Source organism: Ictidomys tridecemlineatus, chromosome 9 (genome assembly GCF_052094955.1).
Source record: "Ictidomys tridecemlineatus isolate mIctTri1 chromosome 9, mIctTri1.hap1, whole genome shotgun sequence".
NCBI classification, from domain to species: domain Eukaryota; kingdom Metazoa; phylum Chordata; class Mammalia; order Rodentia; family Sciuridae; genus Ictidomys; species Ictidomys tridecemlineatus.
Window position 1 is genome coordinate 5697279 of NC_135485.1, and position 25132 is coordinate 5722410.

At 55.3% G+C, this 25132-nt stretch overlaps 2 protein-coding genes across 3 annotated transcripts in view; one reads left to right on the forward strand and one right to left on the reverse strand.

Moving 5' to 3' along the window:
• Positions 1–25132, forward strand: part of Stx18 (syntaxin 18) — a 145132-nt gene that overhangs the window by 110281 nt on the left and 9719 nt on the right. The window contains exon 13 of one of the 2 annotated variants that reach the window (XR_013425684.1): positions 17234–17451. The gene's annotated coding sequence lies outside the window, so the exon portion shown is untranslated. Of the gene's footprint in view, positions 1–7762; positions 10329–17233; positions 17452–25132 lie in introns of those variants that run through there. The other variant, XM_078021025.1, reaches the window with a different exon arrangement.
• On the reverse strand, positions 216–22138 carry Nsg1 (neuronal vesicle trafficking associated 1). Its single transcript, XM_078021030.1, has 5 exons — positions 21840–22138; positions 21330–21483; positions 17833–17949; positions 4248–4358; positions 216–1447 (listed from the first exon to the last, which is right to left on the reverse strand). Exons 2-5 carry the CDS (start codon positions 21456–21458, stop codon positions 1247–1249), a joined length of 558 nt encoding a protein of 185 aa, XP_077877156.1. The 5' UTR covers positions 21459–21483; positions 21840–22138; the 3' UTR covers positions 216–1246.

The window sequence follows — 25132 nt, forward strand, 5'->3', positions numbered from 1 at the left end:
AGGATCTTTGTTTCGAAACACCCTTGATAATAAAACACGCATTTGTCTTGGAAGCACATCTCAGGGAGAGCAGTGGAGCCGACCGTCCTCACCATGCTTGTTTGCAACAGGTCTCGCACTATTTGCCATTTATTTCTGCTCTTCTAAAAACCAGTGAAACTTGACACACCCACCAGAATCAACACACTCAATAACATGCAAGCAACATCTGTGGATATCTTTTTTTTCCATTTAATTGTCTTACACATGTAGTTTATCTAACTGGCAATTTTGTAAAGATATACTTTAATGTCAAGATTCAAATTGAAACAATTTTCTTACAAAGATTGTGGATTGAAATGTCAGGTTTGCAGGGTGCCACACCAGTGCCCCCCAGCTGTTTGCTATATCAAGGAATAATATCTATCCAAGAATAAAGCTTAAAGTAGCCCTGGCTTACCAGCAATTAAATTTTCACTTTTCCTACCCAGCAAACTTGTAAAAATTAACTTGCATACAGGACCATACGTGCAAATTGATCATAATAGAAATGAACAAAAGAGCATTTCTTTCCTATTTAGCACATCACCAGCAGACAGCCCACCCACGGGAAGGCAGTTCTGCAGCCCCCAACCCCAGGACCAGCTCCTCCCACCCCCCTTCTCCTCTGCCCAGCCCATGCACTCTGAAGAGAACCTCACATGTCCACTCAGTGGTCCCTCTTTATCAAGATGCCAGAGCCAGAGGGGACCCAGCCGTACTAAGAACCACCTGGTGCAGATCTGCCACCTGGTGCTCTTGTCCTCAGTGGCACCATCAGCTGGGGGGTGAGGAAACTGAAGTAGCACTTGCTCTTAGCAAGAGATCACTCTAGATATGGCTATGGGGTAAGGTGTGCACACAACAAGGTGGCTTTGAAAATAAACTCCACAAAATGCATTATGTATCTGAAGGCCAACGCCCTTGTACATCCAGGTTAAATTTGTTTTTTGACAGCATCCAGTAAATCCCAGTGATGGAGCTAAACTAAGAACCCATAGCATAAAAAGTAGCGCCAGAGCTCTTTAAGCAACGCTGATATGCTCTTGGTTTTATGCCCGTGGGTGGTCGGCAGCAAGTTTTATTTGCAAAGCAGCATTAGCAAACAGAAGCAATTGCACCGTAAATGAGTAACCTCTAAATTATCAGTAATTATATTTAATGAAATGTCCCTCAAAGTCCCTTTGTTATCTTCAAGTGACACATTGGAAGGAACTTGCCCATCTTGCTAAGCTGACTTTTCAGCTGCTTCAGTCTCCTGTTCTGACAGCTTCTCTTCTGAAAGCACTGACATCCAGGGTGACACGGAGCGGGTGATGCTCTGCTTGGCCAGGTTGTAGTGGTTTATGACTGTGTAAAATTTCTCCCGGGCGCTGGAGTCTTGTTCCGCGTAGTAGCTCTCCAAGCCTTCTGGGATGCACTGGGTATTCTGCAAGACAAGAGGCTACTGAGACCAGGCGTGGGTGCAAGAGAGGTGCCAGTATCCCCCAGTCGATGCCCCACAGTTGTGACGGCACCTTCTCTGAACCTGGAGGGATAAGTACCAGGATGGGCCACAACAGACACAAGTCCTGCCCTGGGAGCACGACCACACAGAAGCCTGACATTAACTGGTAGGTGCCATGTCAGACTGGCACTTGAGCTTCTGTCACAGGCTTTACTTCTCCAGAGATTTCACACTGTGTGCTTTGCTTACGTGGGCACTTGCAGGGGTGGGGGGAGGGTGCGCAGGACACCTACTAGAAAACAATGACCCTTCTGACATGTCCAGAAGTAACCAATTCAAGTAAGGTAGGGAGGGAAGTGAGAAAGGTTTCCCTGGGCACTGGGCTAGGTCCTCAGGAGGTCTTGCTCAGGTGATGGGCAGGCAAGTACTTGAGGCAGAGAACAGAGCACACGTAGAAGAGGCCCTGGAGCGGGAGACTGCAGGAAAACCAGGCCAGCACAGAGAGTGAGCAGGGGCCTGCAGAAGGGCCAGGGCCAGCCTCTCAGCTGTCAAGGTCCCAGTAGGAGATGTGGGTGGGCCTGTGACCCCAAGGGAAGCAGGAATGCATGGAGCAGTTTCAGAGGGGTGGAGGCTGGAAGCTGCCCCCTATAAGTCACAAAACTGGGACATCCAAGACTGGGTTTCATAATGGCTGAAAACCCCTGTGGTGCTGTGTGGCATTTTGGAAGAAGACAGTGTATAGCAGTCATCAAACTGTCAGGAGTGTAGAGCCCTGAAGGCTTCAGATCCTGCACATGAGTTGGCTGCTACTCAGGACAGAAGCCAACTAACCACTGCCCCAGTCACAACTGATGCTGGATGACTTGGCCAGGAGGGGTTGCAGTAGGCATGTGCACACAGCACAGATCCCTGGGGAAGGTGCACTGATGTTGCTAATTGTCTTCCACCACACATTCTCCCCAAAGCTGACCAGGGCAGGGGGCATCCCAACCAACAGCTACATTTCCCCGCCTGCCATGTAGCCAGGTAAGGCTCTGAGGCTAACTTCAGGCCAGTGGGATTTGAATGGATGTGACAGGTGCAAGTTCTGGGCTGGGTGGGCTCTAAAGGGAAGCTGCATGCCCTCCATTTTTCATGTATCTCCTGCCACCCCAAGGACAAAACCCAGGGGGCTAAGGACAGCAAGAGGTAGGGAAGTCCGATGACTACAAATCCATCACTGCTTTCCAGCCTGGACTTTGGGTGAGAATAACAAATCTAACAAATCTTATAAACCAAAGTATGGATGTCTCTATCACACAGGAAAGTAAGACCAACAGTGGAGCCTTGGGCCTTGTGGTACGCTGCACCCAAAGGTCAGCCCTGGGTTTTTTGGGGTTTTTTGTCCAGAACTGACCACCGGCAATCCTTTCAATTCAGCCAACGCTCTCAGGCCACGGGAACGTACCCCTGACCACCTGCACTCACTGCCAGGAGGCTTTGCTCCCCTGTGCTGCTGGCTCACCCTGTGTCCTCAAGGGGGAAGATGGGGTGCTCGTTTAGACAAGAATGTGAGCTGGGACCTGCCCTGGAAGTCAGCTGCAAGGGAACCACTGCCAGAGCCGAAGTCTCCGCAACGAGCTTTCCCCAGCCAGGGCCTCCTGCTGTAACGTCACCTTCGAGGTATGGGTTCATTTGACATGGCTTGGCTGTGCTTGCTGTCACAAGGCTGAGCACGGAACATGTTGAGGGATGGATACATGGTGGTCATGAAAAGCGCCCACCTGAGCAAACCTGGAGGCCCAGTGAGCCTGAACGGGTGGGCTCCCGCTCTTGCAAGCAGTGGCCACCATGCCTAGGGTGTGCAGCAGGGAGAGCGCAGCAGGTGGGCACCATCAGGCCCCAATGCAGGCTTGACTGGCTGTGCTGGGCATCGAGAACACCAGGAGGACAGAACACCCATCCAGGAGGCACTGCTGACCCCAGCCCTGCTGGTCCCCTTGCCTGGCTGGGGCCTTCACTCAGAAAGTCTGAGCCCAGGCCACTCCAGAAGTGGCAGCTGTGTTGTCCTTTGCAGAGGCTGGGTGCTACCTGCTTTGCCAGCTCACAGACGGGCAGGCAGAGCTCAAGGGCCACCACAGGATCTGGGGAGGTGGTGGTGGCAAGGGTGGGACGGCAGTGAATCTCAGCAGCATGCCCTCATGCCCGCGGCTCCAGGGGTGCTGCAGTGTGCCCCCTGTTTGGGCTGCTATAGCTACTGCCTCTCCTCAGATGGACAGACTCCACTGCCACCAGTTAGGTGACAATGTAAAGATCAGATGCCACCCTGCTCCTTGGAGAACAGTGACTCTACCAGCTCACTGGACAGTGAAGAATAAAGATCAGAAATCACAGCAAGTCCCCTATATAGGTGAAGAGCTAGTTTCAGAAGAGAAATGACAAGGAAATGGAATGTGCACAGAGGCCCAGCCGCCCTGCAGCCACCTGAAGAGCAACCTAGGCCAGGAGGGCTGGTGTGCACCCAGGTGACCTGGGCAGGGCCTCACCCCTCTTTCCTGTAGCCAACCTTCTCTCCACCAGTCCCAGCGCAAGACACAGGAGGGAAATGTCACCTTGAGCACTTCCTACTGGTCCAGCTATGCCCTCTGGCCACCTGCCAACTCTCCAGGCTTTCACTGTCGTGGGTATGGAGCACAAGGCCTCAGCTGCTCTAGGGCCTGTTCCTGGCAAGAGGAGCCCCAAGGTCATCGGAAGTAGAGGCACACTGGTATCCCACAGCCTCTGGGGGGAAGTGGAGCCTTACCTTGAGGACGAAGCCATCAGGGCAAGCGCGGTCGTACTTGTACACCTTGTAGACAACCAGGAAGACGACACAGGTGAGGAAGGCCAGAGCGAAGAGGACCAGCACGGAGACCTGCGGGTGGGCGGGCAGAGGCGGGAGGTCAGGTTAGCTGGGAAGATGGTGACAGTGCCCAGGGATACTCGGGGGAGGAACCTGAGGAAGTGCAGCTGGGGGTGGGGTCCAAGAATCAGGTTTCTCTGGATGACATTTTGTTCCATTTCAATTTTTCACAATATCCCTGTGTCACATTTAGGTTTTTTTTTCTTTATTGTATTTAATTTTATGTGGATCAAACCCAGGGCCTCACACATGCTAGGAGAGCACTCTACTGCTGAGCCACAACCCAGCCCTACCTTTAGGTTTAGTTTGCTGTTTTTAGTATCTGAGCCTCTGCACTGAGAACTATGGTTATAGATATGACAAAGCCTTCAAATCACTCAAATGGCTCAGAGGCAAGTGAGACCCATGACCAAGAAGTGGGCCAGGACGCTGTGCCCACTGCCCCCAGCGGTCACACGCTGGGGCATCTGCCACTGGCAAAGCATCTGCTCCACAGATGTTGCCTGAGCCCTGAGCTCAGTGCTGGGGCAGTGTCACTTGGACACCGAGCTGTCCTTGTACTGGGACCAGCTAAGCAGGAAAGTCAAAACCTCCATGGCCCGTCACCTCTGGTCTCTAGTCTCCTGCAGTTCAGTGTCCATGAGGACAGGGATTTGGCTTTCTCACTGCTGCTGCTGCTGAATCCTAGACTGGCTTGGCCTGACACACAGTAGGTGCTCATCTAGCATTTACCAACAAACACGATAGTGGGCAGATGGGGGACACAGAGGTGGGACACCTGCCCCAGCTGGAGGGCGTGGGGCAAGATATCACAAGATGGGATTGCATATGGAGCTGAAAGGTGCTCACATGGGTGCCAGCGAGCCTAGCAACTTGAGGGCATGATGTGGCCTTTCCCCAGCCTGGGTAAGCAAAGGGGCAGCTGTCTCCCAGGTTCCTTGGACAGGCAGGAAGGAAGCCAAGGTATGGGCCCGGGAAGCCAACGTGCAGTCAGGGCGCCGGAAACACTGGTCTAAAGTGCACAGAGAATGGGCTTCCCACCTCCAGTGCTGGTGGCCAGGAGCTGCCACATTGCTGGCACTCCTCCTGCTGGCCACACACAGAGCCCCACAGCCCCCAGGTCCAGGGAACTGAGGGACCCTGCTTATCCTGAGGCTGCAGAAGGGATCCAAGTGCAACCCCAGCTCCTCTGGGTAGACCCTCAGCAGAGCACCCTGCCAGCTCAGGAAGTGGCCTTGGGTCCACGTGATACTATGGCGGCCTGGGGTCACAGGAGAAGAGATGTGTGGAAAGGAGCGTTATAAACCAGCAGCACGTTCACCTGCCCAGCCATGAACTCAAGTCCCTGTGGTAACACCTGTGCTCCCTTTAAGCCAACTCACACCCACCAGGGCAAGTTTTCTGTGCTGCTCCAGAAACCCTGGGATTCTCTGAGCCAGTCTCCTCACCTGTGACATGGACACCAGTTCCCCCACCTTCCAGTCACTTGAGGCTACCAACGCCCATGACGAGCTGAAATGGTTACTGTGGGACCCCTGCCTCCACTTCCCGGGGCTCCTAATCTCCGGAGTTCAGACCGTCTGGGGCCTGCATCTGGCTGCAGGCATCTCTGGCTGGGGCCTTGGCTTCTGCAGAGCTGGCCCTACACAGGAGCCCACAGCGGACGGGCTTCCTGTCCAGCTTCCTGTCCATGCCAGTGCTGGATTCAGCCACCCCCACGCACTTCACCACTCCCCAGGGCCGAATAGGCAGCGACGAGACTCCTGGGACCCCAGGCTTCTCCCTACACAGCCACCTGTCACACCCATGACTGCCAAATCCCACTCTGACTCCCATCACTCTCCCAGGTCACACCCACTGCAACTTGAATAAGATATGTCCCCTCTGTCCTCCCACCTAGGAATTAGCCCCTCAGACCCCCGGGAAGCAGGAAATCTCCACTCTAAGGAGGCCCTTCCTTCTCTAGTCCTGCCAATTCCCGGTCTTTCTCCCACTAAACCCACCTCTGTGACCCCTCGCTGGGTCTGTCACGTTCCCCGAGGGCCCAGAGACTCCAGTCAGTCTGGACAAGGTACACTGCATATGGAGTCCATGCCTGGCACAGGGACACAGACAGAATGCAGCCAGGCTGCTTTCAAGGCCCACAATACCCGTGGGGATGGCACTAGCTGGGGTATGACGATGGCTGCAGGCCACAGACAAGCATGTGACAGGCCAGGGGGCTGGGAGCAGAGCCTGGTGAGGAATGGTCAGAGTGTGCTGGAGGAGGAAGGACCACTGCCTAGAGCGGTGAGTGACGGCCCCCTGCTGGCCATGCTGGGGCTTGTGGAGCACACCCTGCAGCTCCAGCTCCTGGCTGCTGCCTGGGCCCCTGTCCTACCTGGAAACGGATGGTTTCCCACGACAGTAGGAAGGTGAAGGAGTGGACACTGTAGAGGACACTGAGGATAGTGTCGGGCAGGCTGGACAATAAGGAAGTGTGTTCTTACTGATGTTCCTGTCACCACTGTCATCCCCTGAAGTCACGCAGATGGCAGAGTGGGCTGTCCACCCAGGCGGCCCTCCACACCCCAAGTGCTGCCTCACCTGAGTCCACCCTGCCAGGGACTGGATCGCCTGCCCCCTCCACAGTCCCCACCAGCAGAGCTGTGTCACTCAAGGTGGGCTATGGGAGAACTGGTTTTCCATACAACTGGCCTCTTTCTGGCCTTTCATGTTCTGTTTTATCTTGTGCAACTGAAAGTAGGTGGAGAGAAGAGGCCGTGCCCACCCTGGCCGCTGCCAGCCTGCCCCCTTGATCTGGAAGCCACATGGAGTCAGCTTCACTGTCTGTTTAGGTTTTAAAATGACCCCAGCCCCCTGCAGGGCTGTGTGGACGGCTTCCACCCGCTCACAGAGCAAGAAACATGACAGAGCCTGGGGGAGAGGACAGAGGGCATGGAAAACAAGCTGCTCCAGCCAGCTCCGCAGATCCTGAGGCAGGGAGGCCCTCCCTTCCCCTGGGGTCTATAAATTCACCAGTGGCAGGGGACCCCTGTGGTTATCACGGCCTAAGAAAGGGGAGTGAGTCAGGGGCCTTTCCAGAATTACACTCAACCACTCCAAGCTAAATCTGGCTCTGCAAGCTGCTGACCATGACTCTAGCAGGGGCCTGGCCTCTCAGGCCACAGTGCATCTGTGGAACGAAGGGGAAACACCTGTAGGCGTTTATCAGAGGATGACAAGGGCTGGCAGGCTTTGAGAGCACCTGGACCCCTCTTACGGGCTGAAATGTGTTCCCCAAAAAGAGTTACAGTCTACCCCAAGTACCTGCAAACGTGACTTTATTTGCAAATGGGGCCTCTACAGATGCAGTCTAGTTAAGACAAGGCCATTAAGGGCACAAATCTAATCTGACTGGCGTCCTTCCACTACAGGGAATGTGAACAGACACAGAGACAATACACCCAGGGAAGCAACTGTGAAGACCAAGGACCAAAGGGATGCACCCACATGCCAAGCAAATGGCCAGCACCCCCAGAAGCTAGGGGAGGCAAGAAGGGTCCTCCCTGCCGGGTTCAGGAGGAGCAATGCCCCCAACACCTTGATTCCAGATTGCCAGCCTCAAGGACGACCATGAGAGAATGCAATTCCATTGTTCCAAGCACCCCCACTTTGTGGAGCCTTGTAGTGGCATCCACAGGACTGAGAGCTACTTTAGGGGGTACAGAATTGGCTCACCTCCCTGAAGATGACTCCTGTCGCTGACACCCTGACCTGTCCCTGCATACCAGGCTGTGCTGCCTTCTCCTTCCTCATCCTTTAAAGCCCTAACTAGGTCAGCAGCCTCCAGAAGGCCCTGGAACGTGCCATCCTCTCGGTTGTCACCAATTACACATGCAGGCACCAAGCACCCAAGCATCCATTTTTTTTCCTGATTCAACAAAAATAAATTGTGTCCTGTTTGGAGACGTTTGTGAACCTCCCTCCCCTCTCCCATGAGAATGAGGGATATTCTGGAACCCAGGGCAAATGACTGAACCTGACATCCAGGATTCCCCAGGCCTGGAGCTCGGAGGCTGTCTCCACATGACACACCATGACCGTGAGTCTGCGAGCCCCAGCTCAGCCACTGCATCTCCCAACCAACTTCGGAAGACTTCCCCCCTGAGAACAAGAGCAGGGCGGCCCTGGGCTGGAGGCCCACTCAGCCACACCGTGACATGGGGAGGCCACTGTCCCAACCCCAAGCTCCCCATCCCATGAAGGGGGCGCTGGCCTAGCGCCTGTGTGCATGGTGGGACAAGCAGGAGATCTGTCAGGCATACAGTGGGGCACAGCAGGACCTGCTCCCACACAGTGCTGCAGCCTCAGAAAGGGCAGGTGGAGGCCATAATCCAACACTTCCCCCTGCTGCAGGCCCCGTCACTGAAAAGGAGGCACCTTCACACCAGCCAGCAGGACACCAGGCGGGCCCCAGGCCATGCAAAGGAGAAATGGCTGGCACAAAACGGGGCTCAACTGACTATCATGGGAAAGCCCGAACCCCTAGGGGCCTGGAAATGCTGGGAATGCACTCCCTGCGACAGTGTTGGGAGGTGGGGCCTAGAGAGGCCCAGGGCTCCCATCTGAGGGCGCTCACCCCTGCAGGAGTGGTTCACCAGGAAGGGCGTGCTCCTCTCCTTTCCCTTGCTCTCTCTGGCCTCTGCCTCCCTTGTGGGATGACACAGCAAGCAGGCCTTGGACAGAGACAGCCCCCTGTTCCAGGAGCAGGAGCCAATAAACCTCCTTTCCTTCTGAGTTCCTTTATGAGTGTCCCAGTTTCAAAGATCCTGTTTAGCAGCAGGAGACGGACAGAGACACCTGGAACCTGCCAATGTGATCAGGCTGGATCTCACAATGGGGACACTCCCGATTACCCAGGTGAGTTCTCCATGCTATGTCCTCGCAGAAGGAGATGATCCTACAAAGGGGCAGGGACGCAAGGACAGAAGCTAGAAGATGCGGCACTGCAGATCTGAAGGTGGAGAAAAGCAACACAAGCCAAGGAGTGAAGGAGTCCAGAAGACAGGAAATGGCAAGGAACAGAGCCCTGGGAGAAGTCCTGCATGCCATCTGAAGCGCCACCCTGGTGGTGATTTGTTATAGCAGCTCCAAGAAGTGCACACCTCTCTGTCAAGTCCCCCCATGAGCTGAGGGCAGGACCAGGCCTCACACGTCTGGCACAGAAGCAGGTCCTCCTGAAGATGCAGTGAGGAATGAGAAGGAATGGGGACAGCAGGCAACCTGTCTCCCAGTGAGTATTCCCAAGCATCCCCTGCCACCTGGCCCAACCCAGAACGCCGGGATCCAGCTCCACACAGACACATGGAACAGAAGCTAAGCCTTGTCTGCAAAAGGTGCTGGTCAGCTTGGTTTTGTTAAGTAAATGATCTTGTATGGGAAGGAGCAGACCCAGGGCAGCTCCTCCCTCCATGCTCCAGGGGGCCTGGAGCACACCACTCCCTCAAAACACACACTCTGGGTGGGCTAGACTTCGAGGCCAGGGTCAGGGCAGGCCTGTGAGAGGGCATTTCCCCAGAAGCAGGCCCTTCCCTCCAACCTGTGCCTCTTAGGTATGAGAGGCAGGCCCCGGGCCCACCACGCTACAGGGACTCAAGAACTGTTCAGCTTTTCATCTTGTTTCAAATTTAGATGAAAAACATAGTCTAATAATAATGGGTATATAAGAAGGAATCAGGCGACTACAGTCACCTGTAGACCAAGGTAGTGACATGGCCTTTCTTTTCTCTTTCCTGTGGAGAAAGAACCTGGAGCAGGGGGTTGGTGCAGGGCTCACTGCGTTCCGCACTTACCTCTCAGGCAGTAAGTCCGGGCAGGGGATGAGTCCACAAGTCCTTCTCAGCATGTTTCCTAGGCCTAACACACTCACATACACTTAAAGAAAACGCCTTTTCTTCAAACACTGTTATCAAAATATTGCAATAAAAACTTATGCTATGAGTGTCCTTTGTTTTTAACACACTAAACAGGATCTTGTAATACCTGATTTCAAAGGACAGAGGACAAAACCCCTACCCAAGTTCTTGGTGACAGTGTGGGTGACATGAAAGCTTCTGTGATATGCACTAGCAGGAAGGCTCAGGTGCCACTCATCCCTCCTCAGTCTACTGCCTGCATGAACAAGCAAAGGGATCTCACACGGGAAAGGACCCAACATGGCTGGAGGGAAGGAGGAGGACCAGGCAAACGGTGTTAAAAGGCTTCCTATTCTCCTTGGAACACTGCCCCCTGAGCCAGGAGTCAGAGCAATCCCCTGCAAAACCCGACAGCCTTGGTTTTCTTTTTCTTTTGTTTAAGCAATGGATCTGAAACACTAACAGTCTTGAAATCAGAGAACAAAACTGTGAAACTCAATTTCAAAACTTACTACTAAGATACAGTCATCAAAATAGCATGGTTCAGACATAAGCACACACAGAGATGGGCTGGAGCTGGAAATCCAGACAGAAAACTACGGTGTCCGTGGTCCACTGCTTTTCAATAAGGACACCAAAACCATTTAATAGGGTAAAAAAAAGGCTCTTCAACAATGGTGCCGGGAAAACTGGATATCCACATGTGAGAGGATGAACCTAGACCCTTATGCCATATGCCATATGCAAAAATCAACTCAAAACTAACAAAAACCTGTATAGAAGCCAAGCCATAAAATTCTTAGAAGAAAATACACGAGATAACTCTTCATGACCTTGTGTTCAGAAGGGTGTCTTAGATATGAAAGCAAAAGCACAAGCAGCCAAAGAAAAAAATGTACTTCAGAAAATTTTTACACTTTGTGATTCAAAGGATCTAGCAAAACTATGAAAAGAGAACTCACAGAATAGTAGAAAATATTTGCAAAACTTTTAGTATCCAGACTCTAAACAACTCAACAACAAAAAGGCAACCCAATTAAACTGAGAAAGGACTTGGACAGACATGTCTCTGAAGAAGACCCACAGATGACCGACAGGCATGAAAGGCAGGCAGCACCGTCAGGCCTCAGGGAAGGGTAAATCCAGACCATGAGACCCCACTTCACATCCGCCATGATGGCTGGAAGGAAGAATAATCCAACGTATACGGTAAGGGCGTGGGGAAACCACGGCCCTTGTTCACAGCCCACGGCCTGTGTGGGGAACCGTGTGGCAGCTCCACAACATGATAATTATAAAATCACCACACAACTCCCATCCTATTCCTGGGTAAATACCCAAAAGAACTGAAAATAGGTGTTCAAACAAAAATTTGTACATGAATGTTCACAGTAGCACTCCTCACAACAGCCAAAAGGTGGAAAATACTCAGATATTCAAAAACCAATGAGAATAAACAAAATGGTTCCATCCATACAACAGAATATTACTCAGCCACAAAAAGGAATGATGTACTGAAACCTGCTACAACACAGACGGACCCTGAAACATCATGCCAAGGGAAAGAGGCCAGACCTGAGGGGTCACCACAGGGTACAACTCCAACTATGGGACAAGTCCAGAACAGGGAAACTGCCAGGGACAGAAAACAGGCGTGGCTGTCAGGGGCTTGGTGGGGTGGGGATAACGGCTTCACAGAACAGGTTCCTCTTGGGGAGAGGAAATGTTCTGGAAGCAGATGGTACGATGGTCGGGTAACACGGAATGCACTGAACGTCCTAAGCTGTACACTTGAGAGTGGTGACTTTTACAGAAGGGACACTGTACACAATTTTTTTAAGTGGGCTGGAGAAGCGGGCAGGAAACTGGGGTGACAGGAGCTGCGGGGGTCCTGATGACCTGGGGTTGTCCTGATGAGCTGTGGGGGTCCTGATGAGCAGGCACGCCCAGGCCAGAGCAGGGAGAGCAGGAGGGCTCTGTGGGACTTCCGGGCCACAGCAGCGAGGATACCTGCCAGGAGCCTGTGGGCCTGAAGGAGACACCGTCCCAGCTGCTCACTCTCCAGTCCATGGCCACTGCCATCATCACTGCTCCTCCACGGTCATTCACAGAAGGGCCGGCTACAGCGTGAGCGACACAGCCGCTCGGCTGACAAGGCACAGCCACGGCCAACACAGCAAAGCCCGCTCCGCAGACCAGACACTGCAGCCCTGGGCTTCCCTGCCTCCTCTGCTCCGGGCATCCTCAGCTGCTGGAGGCCTCCCAAGGCCATATCCATCTGGGGGATTAGGGAGACCAGGACACTGCAGCAGGAGAGCCACCCACAGTCCCACTGACGTCAAACACACATGGGCCTGGACCCCACCTTGACTCCTGGTTACTGGGTGGCTGGGCCCTCCTCAGCCTCTCGGGTCTTCACTCTCCACCCACAAAACTGGGACAGCAAGGGCAGCCCCAAGTGAGCCACACCGCGAAGCTCTGAGCCTGCGCGGGCGCTGGGTCGATGGCACCGTGGCTCCTCCTTGGCTCTCTGTCCCCCCTCCCTTGGGGGAGGGAGCAAGGAGCGCTTCTGCTGAGTAACGCGGGACCAACAACAATCCTGAAAAAGGAAGACGAATCCTGCCATCGTCAAGCGTTTACAGCAACCCACACAGAAGTGAACGCAGACACGCCTCCCCAGACAGCTCCACGCCATCACCTGGCTCTGGAGGAAGCCCCCACTCCACGCTGGACCGGGAGCCCAGGGGCTCTGCAAGTGCAGATGTGGGCAGCCACATCCTGCAAGATGTGTGGCCCCCCAGCTGAAGGTCGGGGGGCTGGGGTCTGCAGGGCCCACACCTCCCCACACACTGCTGAGTGCCAAGGAAAACGCGTCATCGTTCATAAATATTTAACAAGTGCATGTCGGAACGCGCCAGGGGATTACTGGAGAGTGTGGAAAACAAACTGGCACCCGAGAAGCTGAAGGTCATCAAGGACAGGAGAAGACGCAAACCGCCCATGGGATCATCTGAGACAGGATGCAGAGGGACATCCCCACTGGGGGCCTGATCGTCAACTCCAGGACCATCAGACCTGGCCTCTCCTGACTCCTCGACACGGACCCCACAACGACCCGTGGGCGTAGGAGCTGCTGGCTCAGGTGCAAGGCTGACCTTGGACTCTCTTAAAACCTAGAAGGTGGCTTCATGACTCAAACCCTTAACCCACAGGCACAGGGAGCGGGTACAGAGTGCCAAGTCCCCACTCTGCATCCCAGCAGCCCCAACAAAGCCTCCTAGGAGCCTGCCCAATTAGGGCCCCTCTGCCCTCCCAGATGGAGGGAGGGCCCTGAGAAGTGCCCCACCCTCCAGTACGTGCCACACTGCTCTGCATCAGCAAGAAGGAAAGAACATTAGAAAAATGTTGAGGCTGAAGAAACACCTCGGGCCGTGTTGCTTCTCACTGTAAACACCCCTCCATTAATTAAATGACTGCCTTCTTCCCTGACGCCAGCCACTTGGAGCCTCGACTCTGGGCAGCCTTGGGTGATTCATCCTGCCATTCCTGTGTGGCCGAGTCTTTCCAAGCTCTTCCCCACTAGCTGTTACCTAGCAACCAGCCTAGCAACCTCGTAGCCAAGAGATTAATCCCTGAGTGATAATCATAAAGTAACATCCAAAAAGACATTTCGTTTCAAGGATGCAATCCAAAGGTATATAAAGACAGGCACGCCTGAACCACACAAATGAGAGACAAAGGGGACACACTGTTTACTTGTTGCTTAAACATCTGAAAGGCAGGACCTCCTTCCGGCCATTCACACACACGGATGAAAAGAACCAAGCCAATGGCTGAGCTGAGCAGCCACACAGAAACCTCCGGGCACCAAGAGAATGAGGACCATGTTCCAACCTGCCCCAGCTGGGACTGACCCAGTGAGGCACACACAGAGGCCAGGGTGGGTGGAGCTCTGTGCTGCACACACACACAGACACACCCAATTTTCAGAAACCAGCTGAAGCCTCACACAGCAGTCACCTGCCTCACTTGCATTCAGGAATAACAGAAGTAGAGCTGGGCAATAAAAGGCAGGGAGAATGTTCTAGAAGGGTAGGCGCTCCTAGCATTTCTGGTGATCCTTCCCCATCTTGTGCCTCTGGAAGGATGTAAGGTTCAATCCCAGTGAACACGAGCGTGGCTTGGAGAGCAGGTTAAAATGCACATACCCAGGGCTGGACTCCAGGCGACTCACAGAAGGGCAGCCCCAGCACACTCAGGGAAATAGGCTTTGGAGGTGGCCCTTGTGCTTCAGCCATTGTAGGTGGCAATGAACAGGGACAATCTCCTTCCCAATTCAAAAGGGCCTCAGGAGCAGGCAAAGGCAAGAGGGGCCCTTAAGGAAGCCCAGCTAGGGTGTCCCAGGAAGCAGGCCAGGCAAATAAGCCCCCAGAAGGCTCCTGGCCCAGATTCTGTCCCTTACGATGAGGCCTGGGGCAGGTCACCTGCCCTGATGTGAGAACTTGGAGGGGGCTGGTCTAAAGAGGGCTGTCTCAGAGAGCGGCCCAACACTGATCACTCAACACACAAGGGGCCCCGTGGGGAGACCCTGGACTTACCAAGGCCCCCCTTCACATGAGCCAGCAGCACCGTGAGGCACCCACTTTCTTATCACGCTGTTACTGAGCGTGTGCAGAGATGGCAGCGAGTGATGCCGGCATGGTTGCTCTGAGCAAGTCTGTCCCCAAGAAGTCCCTGCGCCTTCAGCGTCTAGCCGACATTCTGTCCCAGGGGGTTGCTATGGCCTGGTTCCCTTCCCAAGGTCACCAACTCCAGTTGAGGGAACTTTTCCTTACAAGACCACCCCTAGACCTGGCCAGGACACCAGATCACAGGGCACACACCCAAAGAGAGACATGGGCCAACCCGGTCCCCCAGAGGAAGGGACTTGGAACCCATGAGAGAAGCAGAGACAAGAGGGCAACAGTGGGCAGCCCAGCAGAGCCCAGGCCGCAGGGGTGCGGAGGGAGGGAGGGAGGGAGGGAGCGAGACCTGCGTTCAGCGGCTCAAGGAAGCAACTCCAAGACCACAGGCGACAGTGCCCAGGAAAGCTGTTTTTTTTGCTGGGATGGGGGTAGGGTGGGGGGTGTTTGTCGCAGTACTGGGTACTGAACAGAGGGGTGCTCTACCACTGAGCCACATCCCCAGACTTTTAAAAATTTGAGACAGAATCTCACTAAGTTGCCGAGCCTTGCCTTAAATTTGCAATCCTCCTGCCTCAGCTTCCCAAGTCCAGGAAGAGTTTCGCATCTACAAAGGAAAGGGATGTAGAGAACAACCGCAGCACAATAATGACCTGGAGACCCTCTAGAAACCAGCCACAGGAAAAGCCAGGTGCCCTCTTGTGCCACAGCCTAGAGCAGGCTGCCTGGGGGCAAGCTCTCTGCCTTGGTCCCCTCAGCTGTAAAACAGAGATGACAGTGGTGCCTCCCTCATGAGGTAGAGGATAACAGATAATGAGCAGAATGACCTTGAACTAGAGCCTTGTTCATGGGAGCACTCGGGCACTGTCAACTGCTGGCACAGCCTCGCTACAAAGGGCAGTGGGACAGGAAGAGACGGGAGGGACCTGGGACTCCGGCACTGGAAGGAGATGGAAAGGGACAGGTCTGGGATGCAGGGCGCTTCCTGCCGGGGCTGGAGTAAGGCCATGGGAGGTCATGATGAAAGGCACTGGCTTCAGAACCTCCCTACAACCAGCTGGGACTTGACCCCTGTCTATAAAGGGTAAGCAGTGCAGTGTGAGCCATGAAGCAGGCCGCAAAGGCAAGACAGCCAGCCGCCCTTGGTGCGAAACCAAGCACAGGGCTAGTGGGAGAGCAGCGTGCTGGGCACCCACCCCACGGCACCTTCCGGCAGCCCAGAAGGCGGGAGCAGAGGCAAGGCAGGACTTCTGCCACAGGAGCCAGTCCACGGGGACAGGGACCAACCATGTGAGGTCTTCTGAGTCCTTAGGTTCTGGGCAACAGGAGCCAAGTAACCACACAGAGTCCCAGCCGTGGCTGCCAAGAGCCCTGGTGGCAGATGTGCGTCACCCACACCTTAGACAAGGGACCTAGGGACTTGCTGCAGGTGAGCTTGTGGGAAAAGCACAAGCCAAGGACAACAGAGGGGACATGGCCTGGCACATATGGACACTCAACAGAAGGAGCAGCCGTTCAGATGCCACACTGCTCCAGGCCTACAGGGACCTACATTGACAGGGCTAGGGGGAAGGGTTGAATGGGGCAGGAGAAACCCGCTCAGACATCCAGATACCATGACCTTAACACTGAGGTCATTCCTGCCTCAAGTAGCGGTGGGAACCAATCCCAAGATGGGGATGGGGCACAGGGGCAAGTGCCCACTGACAGGGCGTATGCTAATCTCTCAGGCCAAAATAAGAAAGGGATGACCTTGGTCAGCCCATCCTGATCCTGGCCATGAACCTCTGGCTTGTCAACTGCTGAGCCAGCAACATCTCAGCACATTGGACACCCTGTCACCCCAGCAGGTCCTGCAGACACAGACCTCTGTGCCTTGACTCCCCATCTGCAGAGAGAGCCATCAGAATAGAGCCCACCATTAGGAGGTAAGAGCACTGCTGGGAGGACTCGATAAACTGACCCAAGAAAACACCACCAGAGGCCAGAAGAAGGCAACGCCAGGAGCCCGCGCCAGGCAGGCCCCGAGAGGCAGGCAGGTTCAGAGAAGCCACCCGCCTCTGCTGCCCTTCATCCATTAACCAGGGACAGTCCTGAGGCTGCCTTCTGCAATTCACATCATTAAGTTCAAACCTGACGATGTGCAAGGGGGCCCGGAACCTGTGTCCAGCCTGAGCAAACTGCTCGCACATCCACAAGGGGTGATCAGGGCGCCCATAGGACCTGAGTCAGGGCCTGGGGACCCCTGTGTCTCCCGGTCCACCCCTTCACACCTGGGTGAGTGCCTCCATCCCACCTTCTCTTGCAGGCTTCCAGCTCCCAGAACATCAGTATCCCACTTGTTCCTGCCACCAGACTGTCGGGAAGGTCCCTCCTCACCCCTCCCAGCCAGAACCCCGACTCTTGGGACAGGCATCCCCATCATGTCTGGAGGTGGAGAAGGCTGGAAGATGGACATGTGGGCTTTGCAGCCAGGTGCGCCCCAGATCCTGGCTCTGCCTCCCCATCTGTGAAATGGGTGACAAGGTCAGTACCAGCCTCCTGTGGACCAGGGCTCAGATGAGCTCACACAGGCCAGGGCTTAGTACACTGTCTGGCACATGACAGGGGCTGCACGCTTCCTTCCTGGAACTGTTAGGTCAATATTTTAATGTTTGGAATTGATTTTTTTATAGGTTTATAACCTTTATCAAAAGAAAGCTCACAGGTGGGTTTTCCACTGTTATAAAAATAAACAATACATGTTCATTTTGAAAGAAAAAGAAAAGATTTTAAAAGCCACAAGGATACCATCTTGGTGGGCTGCCAGCAGCTGCTAGGTTTGCGCAGCTGGGATCAGTCCAGGTAAAGGGTGTCATGCCAGGTCACTGTCCCCCTGCAGTCATCTCTGCAGCTGGGCACACTCACCTTAAACCTCTCGGAGACCCCTTCACTGATGCTGACAGTGAACTCAGCGATCTTGGGAGGACGAGCTCTTCCTTTTTTGCGGTCAGGTTCATATTCAGTCTTGGTTTTCACCACCACCTTATCCGGGAAGCAGAGAAGCAAGGGGTCAGTGGTGGCCTGATGCACTCAGACACAGCTGCCCTGAGAAGGTATGTCTGGGAACTGTCATGTTCAAAGTCACCCTTTCTCCACAAAATAGAATGAGAACAGCCACCACCTACTGGAACTCTCCTCTGTGCCAGCATGTCAGAGGAACTCCCATTCACAATCCTGAACAACCCCAGGAAGGAAACGGTATAACCGAGGGGCAGAGGAATTAAGCTCATTGGCCAAGGTCAGGTGGCTGACAGGTGACTGGATAGGGCAGCAAGACACCCAACTCCTACTCCAGGGCTCCTTCCTCCACCCCTGGAGAGCAGGAGGCATCAGCTTTTCCAAGGGCCTTTATGTACCCCACGCCCCAGGCAGCACACAGGAGGACTGGTTCACACATTCAACAGAGGGGCAGGCAGCAAGCCCAGGGGACACAGGCCTCAGGCTGGCTACTGGTCTCCACTCACCAACCCCTGCCCGCTGCCCTGCACGGCCCCTCTCCCTGCATCCCCCAGCTTCATTTCAGGGTGACCCAGGCTCCCCTTGCCTCGTCCCTGGGACCTCCCAGCCCTGGCCTCCCTGGCCTTGTCTTCCTCACACCTCCACACTGGACCCCTGGAGACAGGTTCAAGATGGGACCGGGGTTACAGGTCTCTAGTCCACAAACCCCACTCCCCAGAGCAGGTTCCTGGCAGTGGCTGTGGACTGCAAAGAACCAGCTGCCCCATGCTCCCACCGAGGGAACATGCTCCTTCTTTGGGTGGTCCATACTTTGGGGGAGACACCCTGCTCTGCATGGCAATTGAGCAGAACAAGAGGAATCCATCAATTCAGGATGGCCAGTCCCAGGTGAGCAGCTGGAGGGACTCAGCCTGAGCTGTGGACCCCGGAAAGCCAGCCATGGAGAGAAAGGACAGGGAGAAAGTGGCCAGTGCCGGCATGATCCCAGATCTGGGGGCCGCCCACCCCCACTGCTGCCCCACTCACTCCTTTGCACACAGCTCATCACCTAGGAGCACCAGAGAGCCCACACCAGCCTGAGTTGGCCAAAGTGCCCACCCCTTAAAGCTCTGCTGCCCATCTCCTGAATCAGCACATGAGTGTCACCCTGCCATCCTCACATCACAGTCACACCTGACTAGCCCTGTGACCCTGAACATGCACTTGCTACTTGAAGCTGCTTCATCGGCCGATAAGCCAAGAACAAGGCTATCTCTCTGGGAGGCTATGCAGACCAGGAAGTCCGTGGAACCCCAGTCCAGCGTGGTTACCTGTCAACGTTCCTTAACCTGGATCTGCATCTGCACCAATCTACACCCGCCATAACAGGCTAGATGACCTTGGGCAGGTCCCCTACACCCGGTGCCTTCATTTCCTTATCTGTAAACTGCACACTGATGGTAGTTACCTCATAGTGTGGTCAAGACATGAAAGGAATTTCACCCTATAACATGTGCACAACAGGCATCCAGCAAACGTCAGGTGAGGCTGTCCCTGACACGCCAGCAGCCAGCCCTGGGACCACCACTGCTGTTGTAACTGCTGTGCCTCTACTTAGAGCACCTCTTCAGGATAGATTCTGTGTGTGATCTGGCCCTCAGATGCCATGTCACCAGGAGTAGATGACATCACCTCCCTCAACCTAACTGTGAGCAACACCTAGCAGTTGTTTTGAGTTGAGAAAGGTCAAGAGCAGGACATCGCACTACAAATGGAATGGAACAAGAGGCGCTGCCAAAAACCTGTGTACCGGGGACTGTGGCCTTCCCCCGAGTGACCCTGGGTGCATCTCATAAATTCTCCCAGCCTCAGTCTCCTCTGGGACTTTGGAAGTCTCCTTACCCACTCTTGGTCCCTGCTGGAACTCCATTCTCTGGAGCTCCTCTGCCAGCTGCCCCTCTGTTTGAACACTCGCAGGCACAGCAGAGCACCTTTCAGCGCTGCATAGGCCACGCCTGGGCAACCATTTGGGTTGCTCAGAATTTCATACCTGCCTGAAACCCTGCTCCCCGTAATAAGCCAACTGTGCCAGATAGTTCTAGAGTGGAGCAAACTGAGGGCGCAAGAGGAGGTCAGGCCAAGTGGGGGGGAGTCACCCCACAGAGGTGCTGCTTGGACACAGTTCCTGACACAGGCCACCTTGGGGCTTGAGGCCAGGCTCTGCTAAGTAGATCCCTGGATAGGGAGGGGTAGTCGAAGCTGAGGCCTCAGGCAGCCCTACCCTTCCTGCAAAGCCCAACCTGGACCAACAGCTGATCCCTATGGGGAACTAAAGCACCTGCTGCCCAATGGAGAATAGTCAGGGAGGCAAAGCCACTTTGGGAAGCTGAGCAAGCCTCTCAGGGTCTGCTATGGGAATAAAGGAAGCCTCTACCAGGAGGGCCACTGCAGGGCCCTCCCCAGCCACCCCACCCTTGCCGGTGGCCAGCAATCACCATCCTGCCAGAATGAACGGGAAGCCCTGAGTCAGAGCCTCCTCACCAGGGAGATAATAAACGTAAAAGCACTTCAGGGAATGGGAGAAAGCTCCTGGTGGTGGTGGGTGGGGTGTGAGCAGCAGCACAGTTGAAAAAGACACTGTGTTTATGATTTTAGGCTTGAGTTTTGCAATGCAATTGTCTAGACTTAAAAACCCTATTAACCTTTACGTGTTAACTCATCAAAATATTATCCTTACTGGATAAAGAGATACTAGAGACTGGATGCTGCACTCAAGAAAGGAGGGCATTCTTTAAATTCAGCAACAACGCCCTGGGGAAAGGTGCATGAATGACGGTTCCCAGCTACACCAACAAGGAGTAAGCCTGGGCACCAATTTGGAGATTTCACAAAAGGAACAAAGAGGGAGAAGGCTCAGTGTGAGCGCACCCGCCCTCCCGCAGCCCAGCAGCCTGGTAGAGATGGGCAAAACCAACAAGCAGAGGAAGCAGGCGTCTAGGGAGGGCACATCTGGCAACTCCCCACCTCAGAGGGCCAAGCAGGGTGAAACCGCTTCATACAGGAAGGCACAGGCAGCAGCCACCCCTCTGATCTCACCCCAGACCCAGAGCTGGGTAGTACTGTGGGACCAGGGGCATTTCCCCCTGGAGAAGACGCCCACAAAACTCATCAAGAAGGGACCTTTCCCTGGCTGAGTTCCACGTCAGGACAGAGGTGTCCTCTAAGACAGGACCCAACATTACCGGATCCAGAATTGCATGTGGGTGCGGCGTCCTGGCCCGGCCTTGCCTGCCTGCCCAAGCCCTCCCCTACTTCGAGTCCCCAGCGCACGTGGCGTTTCTTTTGTTGCAGCGGATGGGGGAGAATTAGGGGTGCGCACCCGGCAGCGCGGGGGATACCGCGGCGGGGCGGGGGGGGGGGCTTACCTTATCCGGGGGCGGGAACTGCAGCTGATTGACATCGAGGGGTGTCATCAGGGGAATGGTGTCGAAGCCATCCTCCAGCAGCGGCTGCTTGGTGCCCTTCTCCGCGAAATTGTTCCCCAACTTAACCATCGTTCCGAAGACCTAAAGCTGCCGCCTGCAGAGGGAAGGCCGCGCTGGAGTCACGGAGGGCAGAGGGAGGCGGGTCCCGCACGCCCACCTGCCGTCCCGTCGGGGGCACGGCAGCCTCCGCCTCGCCCCCAGGGAGAGATCGCGAGGACGCCGCGGTCACCGCCTGATTTGAGGCGGCAGGCGAGGGTACTAATAGTCTCACCTCACCAGCCCCGACCCCTACGCCCTGCGCACCCCGGCCGGGGGCGCCGCCCCTGCCCAGCCCCTCTGGAAGCGTCGTCCCTCGTCTGGGCCGCGGAGCCCGGTCGACCCGCCCGCCCACCAGGTCGCTCCTCGGGCAGGTGAACGGCCACCCCGGTCCCTGACGGGGCCCGCACTCACCCACGCCCGGCTCCGCAGGTCTGGCCTCCGAGCGGCTCCGAGCTCCGCGTCGCCCGCTCCCGCGCGCAGCAATGGCGGAGGCGGCGCGGCCGGCGGGCGGGGGAGCGAGCGATTGGGTCGGCGGCTCCCTCCTCCGCGCCGCCTTCCGCCGCCCCCGGGGGCTGGCGCGTGAGTGTGCGTGTGGCCGCGGCCGCGCCTCCGCCCTGACGCAGCGCCCGCCGCACAAAGGAACGCGGGGCTAGGCGCGGAGCCTCCCCCGGGACCCCGCCGCCCCCAGCCGGGGAGGCCGGCTGCAAGGGGAGGCTCTGCCTGGGCGCGCAGCGCTGGGGGAGCGGCTGCGGGCTTCGCAACCCCGGGCGGCGGCCGGGGCCAGGCGGGAAGGAGAAAGGGGAGGGGAATAGGGATGGAGCGAGCCCCCGAAAGAGGGGAGGTGGACCGAGGGTGCCGGCTGCAGCCGCGCCGTACTGCGGGGCCTCTAGGATCAGGAAGGGGTGGCGCGGAGGGATGGGATGGGGGCGTCCAGGAGGCGGAGGGCGGAGGCAGAGACCCTGCGTTCCTTAATGATTCTAGTTGGGGAGGGGTGGAAAATGAGAGCGCTCCCCTGTATAAAGGGGGCACGATGGGAAAGGAGGGGCACATTCCCCGCGGTGCGGGATGCGGAGTGTGGCTCACCCAGGGCTGAGCACGTGTGCCTGGGATGGGGACTGCCCTCCCGAGCAAGAGAGCAGTTATTCAGAACAGTGAGCTTAGTGCGACCGAGGGGAGCCCTGCAGAAAGGTTTCTCTGGTCTTGTCGAAAGACAAGGCATAGGTCCCCCGACTGCTGCCGCCGCAGCCGGCCCGAGCATCCCAGGCTCAGAGGAGAGATCCGGACCGAGATGGAGGTGGTTGTCACTTGACCCGCACCCCTCACTCCCTGAGCGGGGCGCTGTCGCTGCTGCCCAGATTACAACCCTGTTTTGCAGACCTCCAGCCAGACTCACCGGGCCGATGAAAAACTGCAGGGATGTGGGAAAGAGGCCAGAATGGGAGTAGGGCCCGAGCTGGTGCCTGCAGCCGCGGAGTATTCTGCTCTTATCCGCACCTGCGACCGCGGGCTGGACACCGTTAGGACGCAGGGGAGGCATCCCCCAAGTCGTTACTGAGGATCCGAGGCCCTGAGAAACACCAGCCAATCGAGAGAATAAACCTAGATCAAAGAAAGAGTCTCTCTGGGCCTTGAGCCCCAGGCCCAGTCTAGGAACCGGCCATGGGCACCTATTTCAAATTCCCCAGAAGGACATGCCCTATGCAGGGGAGCTGTGGCTCCTTCTAGCTACTCTGGCTTCCAGCAGGGGGGAAGCTGACTTTGAGCACAGCGTTGGAGGACCCAGGCTCTTGGCAGACTCCCCCAGGCCAGCCCAGGGAGGTCAGGGGTCTTCAGGGTGCCTCTGCCACAGACCCCAGGAAGCACAAAGCTTCCTGTTGGATGCCTTCCTGAGCAGGTGAGGAAGAGTCTTGAAATATGTCCTGGCACTTCCTAGGTGTGTCCCGGTTCACCCCAGCATCTCTGGGACCAGAGACAACCTGTGGCTTGGGCAAGGGAAGACCTTGTCCCCATCTCGGACCCAAATGCTTTACAGAACATACACACACACACACACACACACACACACACACACAAACACACACACACAGAGAGAGAGAGAGACACACACACACCTGCTGTGGTCAGAATCCCAAACAGAAAGCAACAAAGTGGGGTTCTTCCCTCTCCCTCCAAGACTGTCAAGAAGGACCCATGTTGTTTCTGATTGTCACTTGCTCTCCGGTGCTGTGATTTTGCTGTGTCCCTTTCTGTGTGCTTTTCTTCTGCTGAAGGACACGGCAACACAAGGTGCACAGGATGCACTGCCACCCACAAGGGGCTCACGGACAAGGGGCAACAAATTGCAAGCCTTTGGGAGGGAAGGTGCCAGGAGGTGGGTAAATGTGCAGTTCCCAGGGGAGGTCCCAGAGTGAGGTGGACCAGAGAGGGTGTGTGCCAGGAGGAAGGCAGCCCCAGCTTCCTGTGGTTGCTGGAACAAAGGAGCACAAATTTGGAGGCTTGAAACAACAGAAATGTAAATGTAGTCCTCACCACTGTGGAGGCAGAAAGTCCAAGATCAAGGCGTCAGCAGGACCGCTCCCTCTGGAGGTGGCAGGGGAGAAGCTGTTCCTAGTTCTACGTGGAGGCCCCAGACATTCCTTGACTGGTGGCCTGGTCACTCCAGGCTCTGTATTCTCCTTAATCACTCCAGCCATAGGCCTCTGTTTTGCGTGTGTCTCCCTTGTCTCTCACGTTGGACTTAGGGCCTGCTCTGATGATCCAAGATGAATGAGATCCTCCTCTCAATGTCCCCAACTGAGTCCTATCTGTTGCCATGTAAGTGACCACTGCTCTTACCTACTTCCAGGCACCCAGGATGAGAACATGGACAGACTCTTGAAGGACCACTGTTCAGGACATTAAGGCATTAATCCTGCAAACGTGCAGTGATGTGGGGATCCCAAGTCCAAGTAATTTACAGGGGGGCTGAGGTGGCTCTTGCTTGGGCAAGGACTTGACAAGAGATTAGGTTGAAGAGGCCATGATCACAGAAGTGGGGATGGTTGAAGCTACAATGGTGGTTGAAGGTCAACCAAAAATAAATGATACCAACAGGGCTTGATCTCCCCCTCTGGACCCCAGCTTCATCTTAGAACCAACCATGTAATTCCAAGTGCCACAAAGGATTTTTAACACATTTGGTTTTTCTGAATGACTCTTGGCTGTCTGTACTTCATGGTTGCTGATCAGAGGAATATATCCACTGTTTAAATGTCTGAAGTAACCCCTGGTTGTCCTCCCCAGGACAGCCAGATCCTGCTCCTCAACACTCAGAGCCAACCTGCTATTTCTACTAAGTCCAAGGCTGATGGAGACTTCCCTTGTCCCACTAGTTGAAGTTCATATCCTCACTGCAACAGGCAGTGTGACACAGTCACTAGGCCACATGAATTGGTCTGTTTTCCATTACTATAAGGAAATACCTGAGGCTGGAACTTTATAAATAGGTTAATGTGGTTCAAAGTTCTGGAGGTGCAAGGGCATGGTGTCAGCATCAGCTCAGCTCTGGTGAGGACCCTTTGGTGAACTGGCATCATGGCAGGAGGAAGTGTGAGAAGAAGAAGGGAAGCCAGAGTGAGCAGGTGAAAAGTAACTCAGAACTACCTGAATCCCAGGGGAAGTGCCCCAGGATCTCTCACCAGGCCCCACCTCTTAAAGGCCCCACC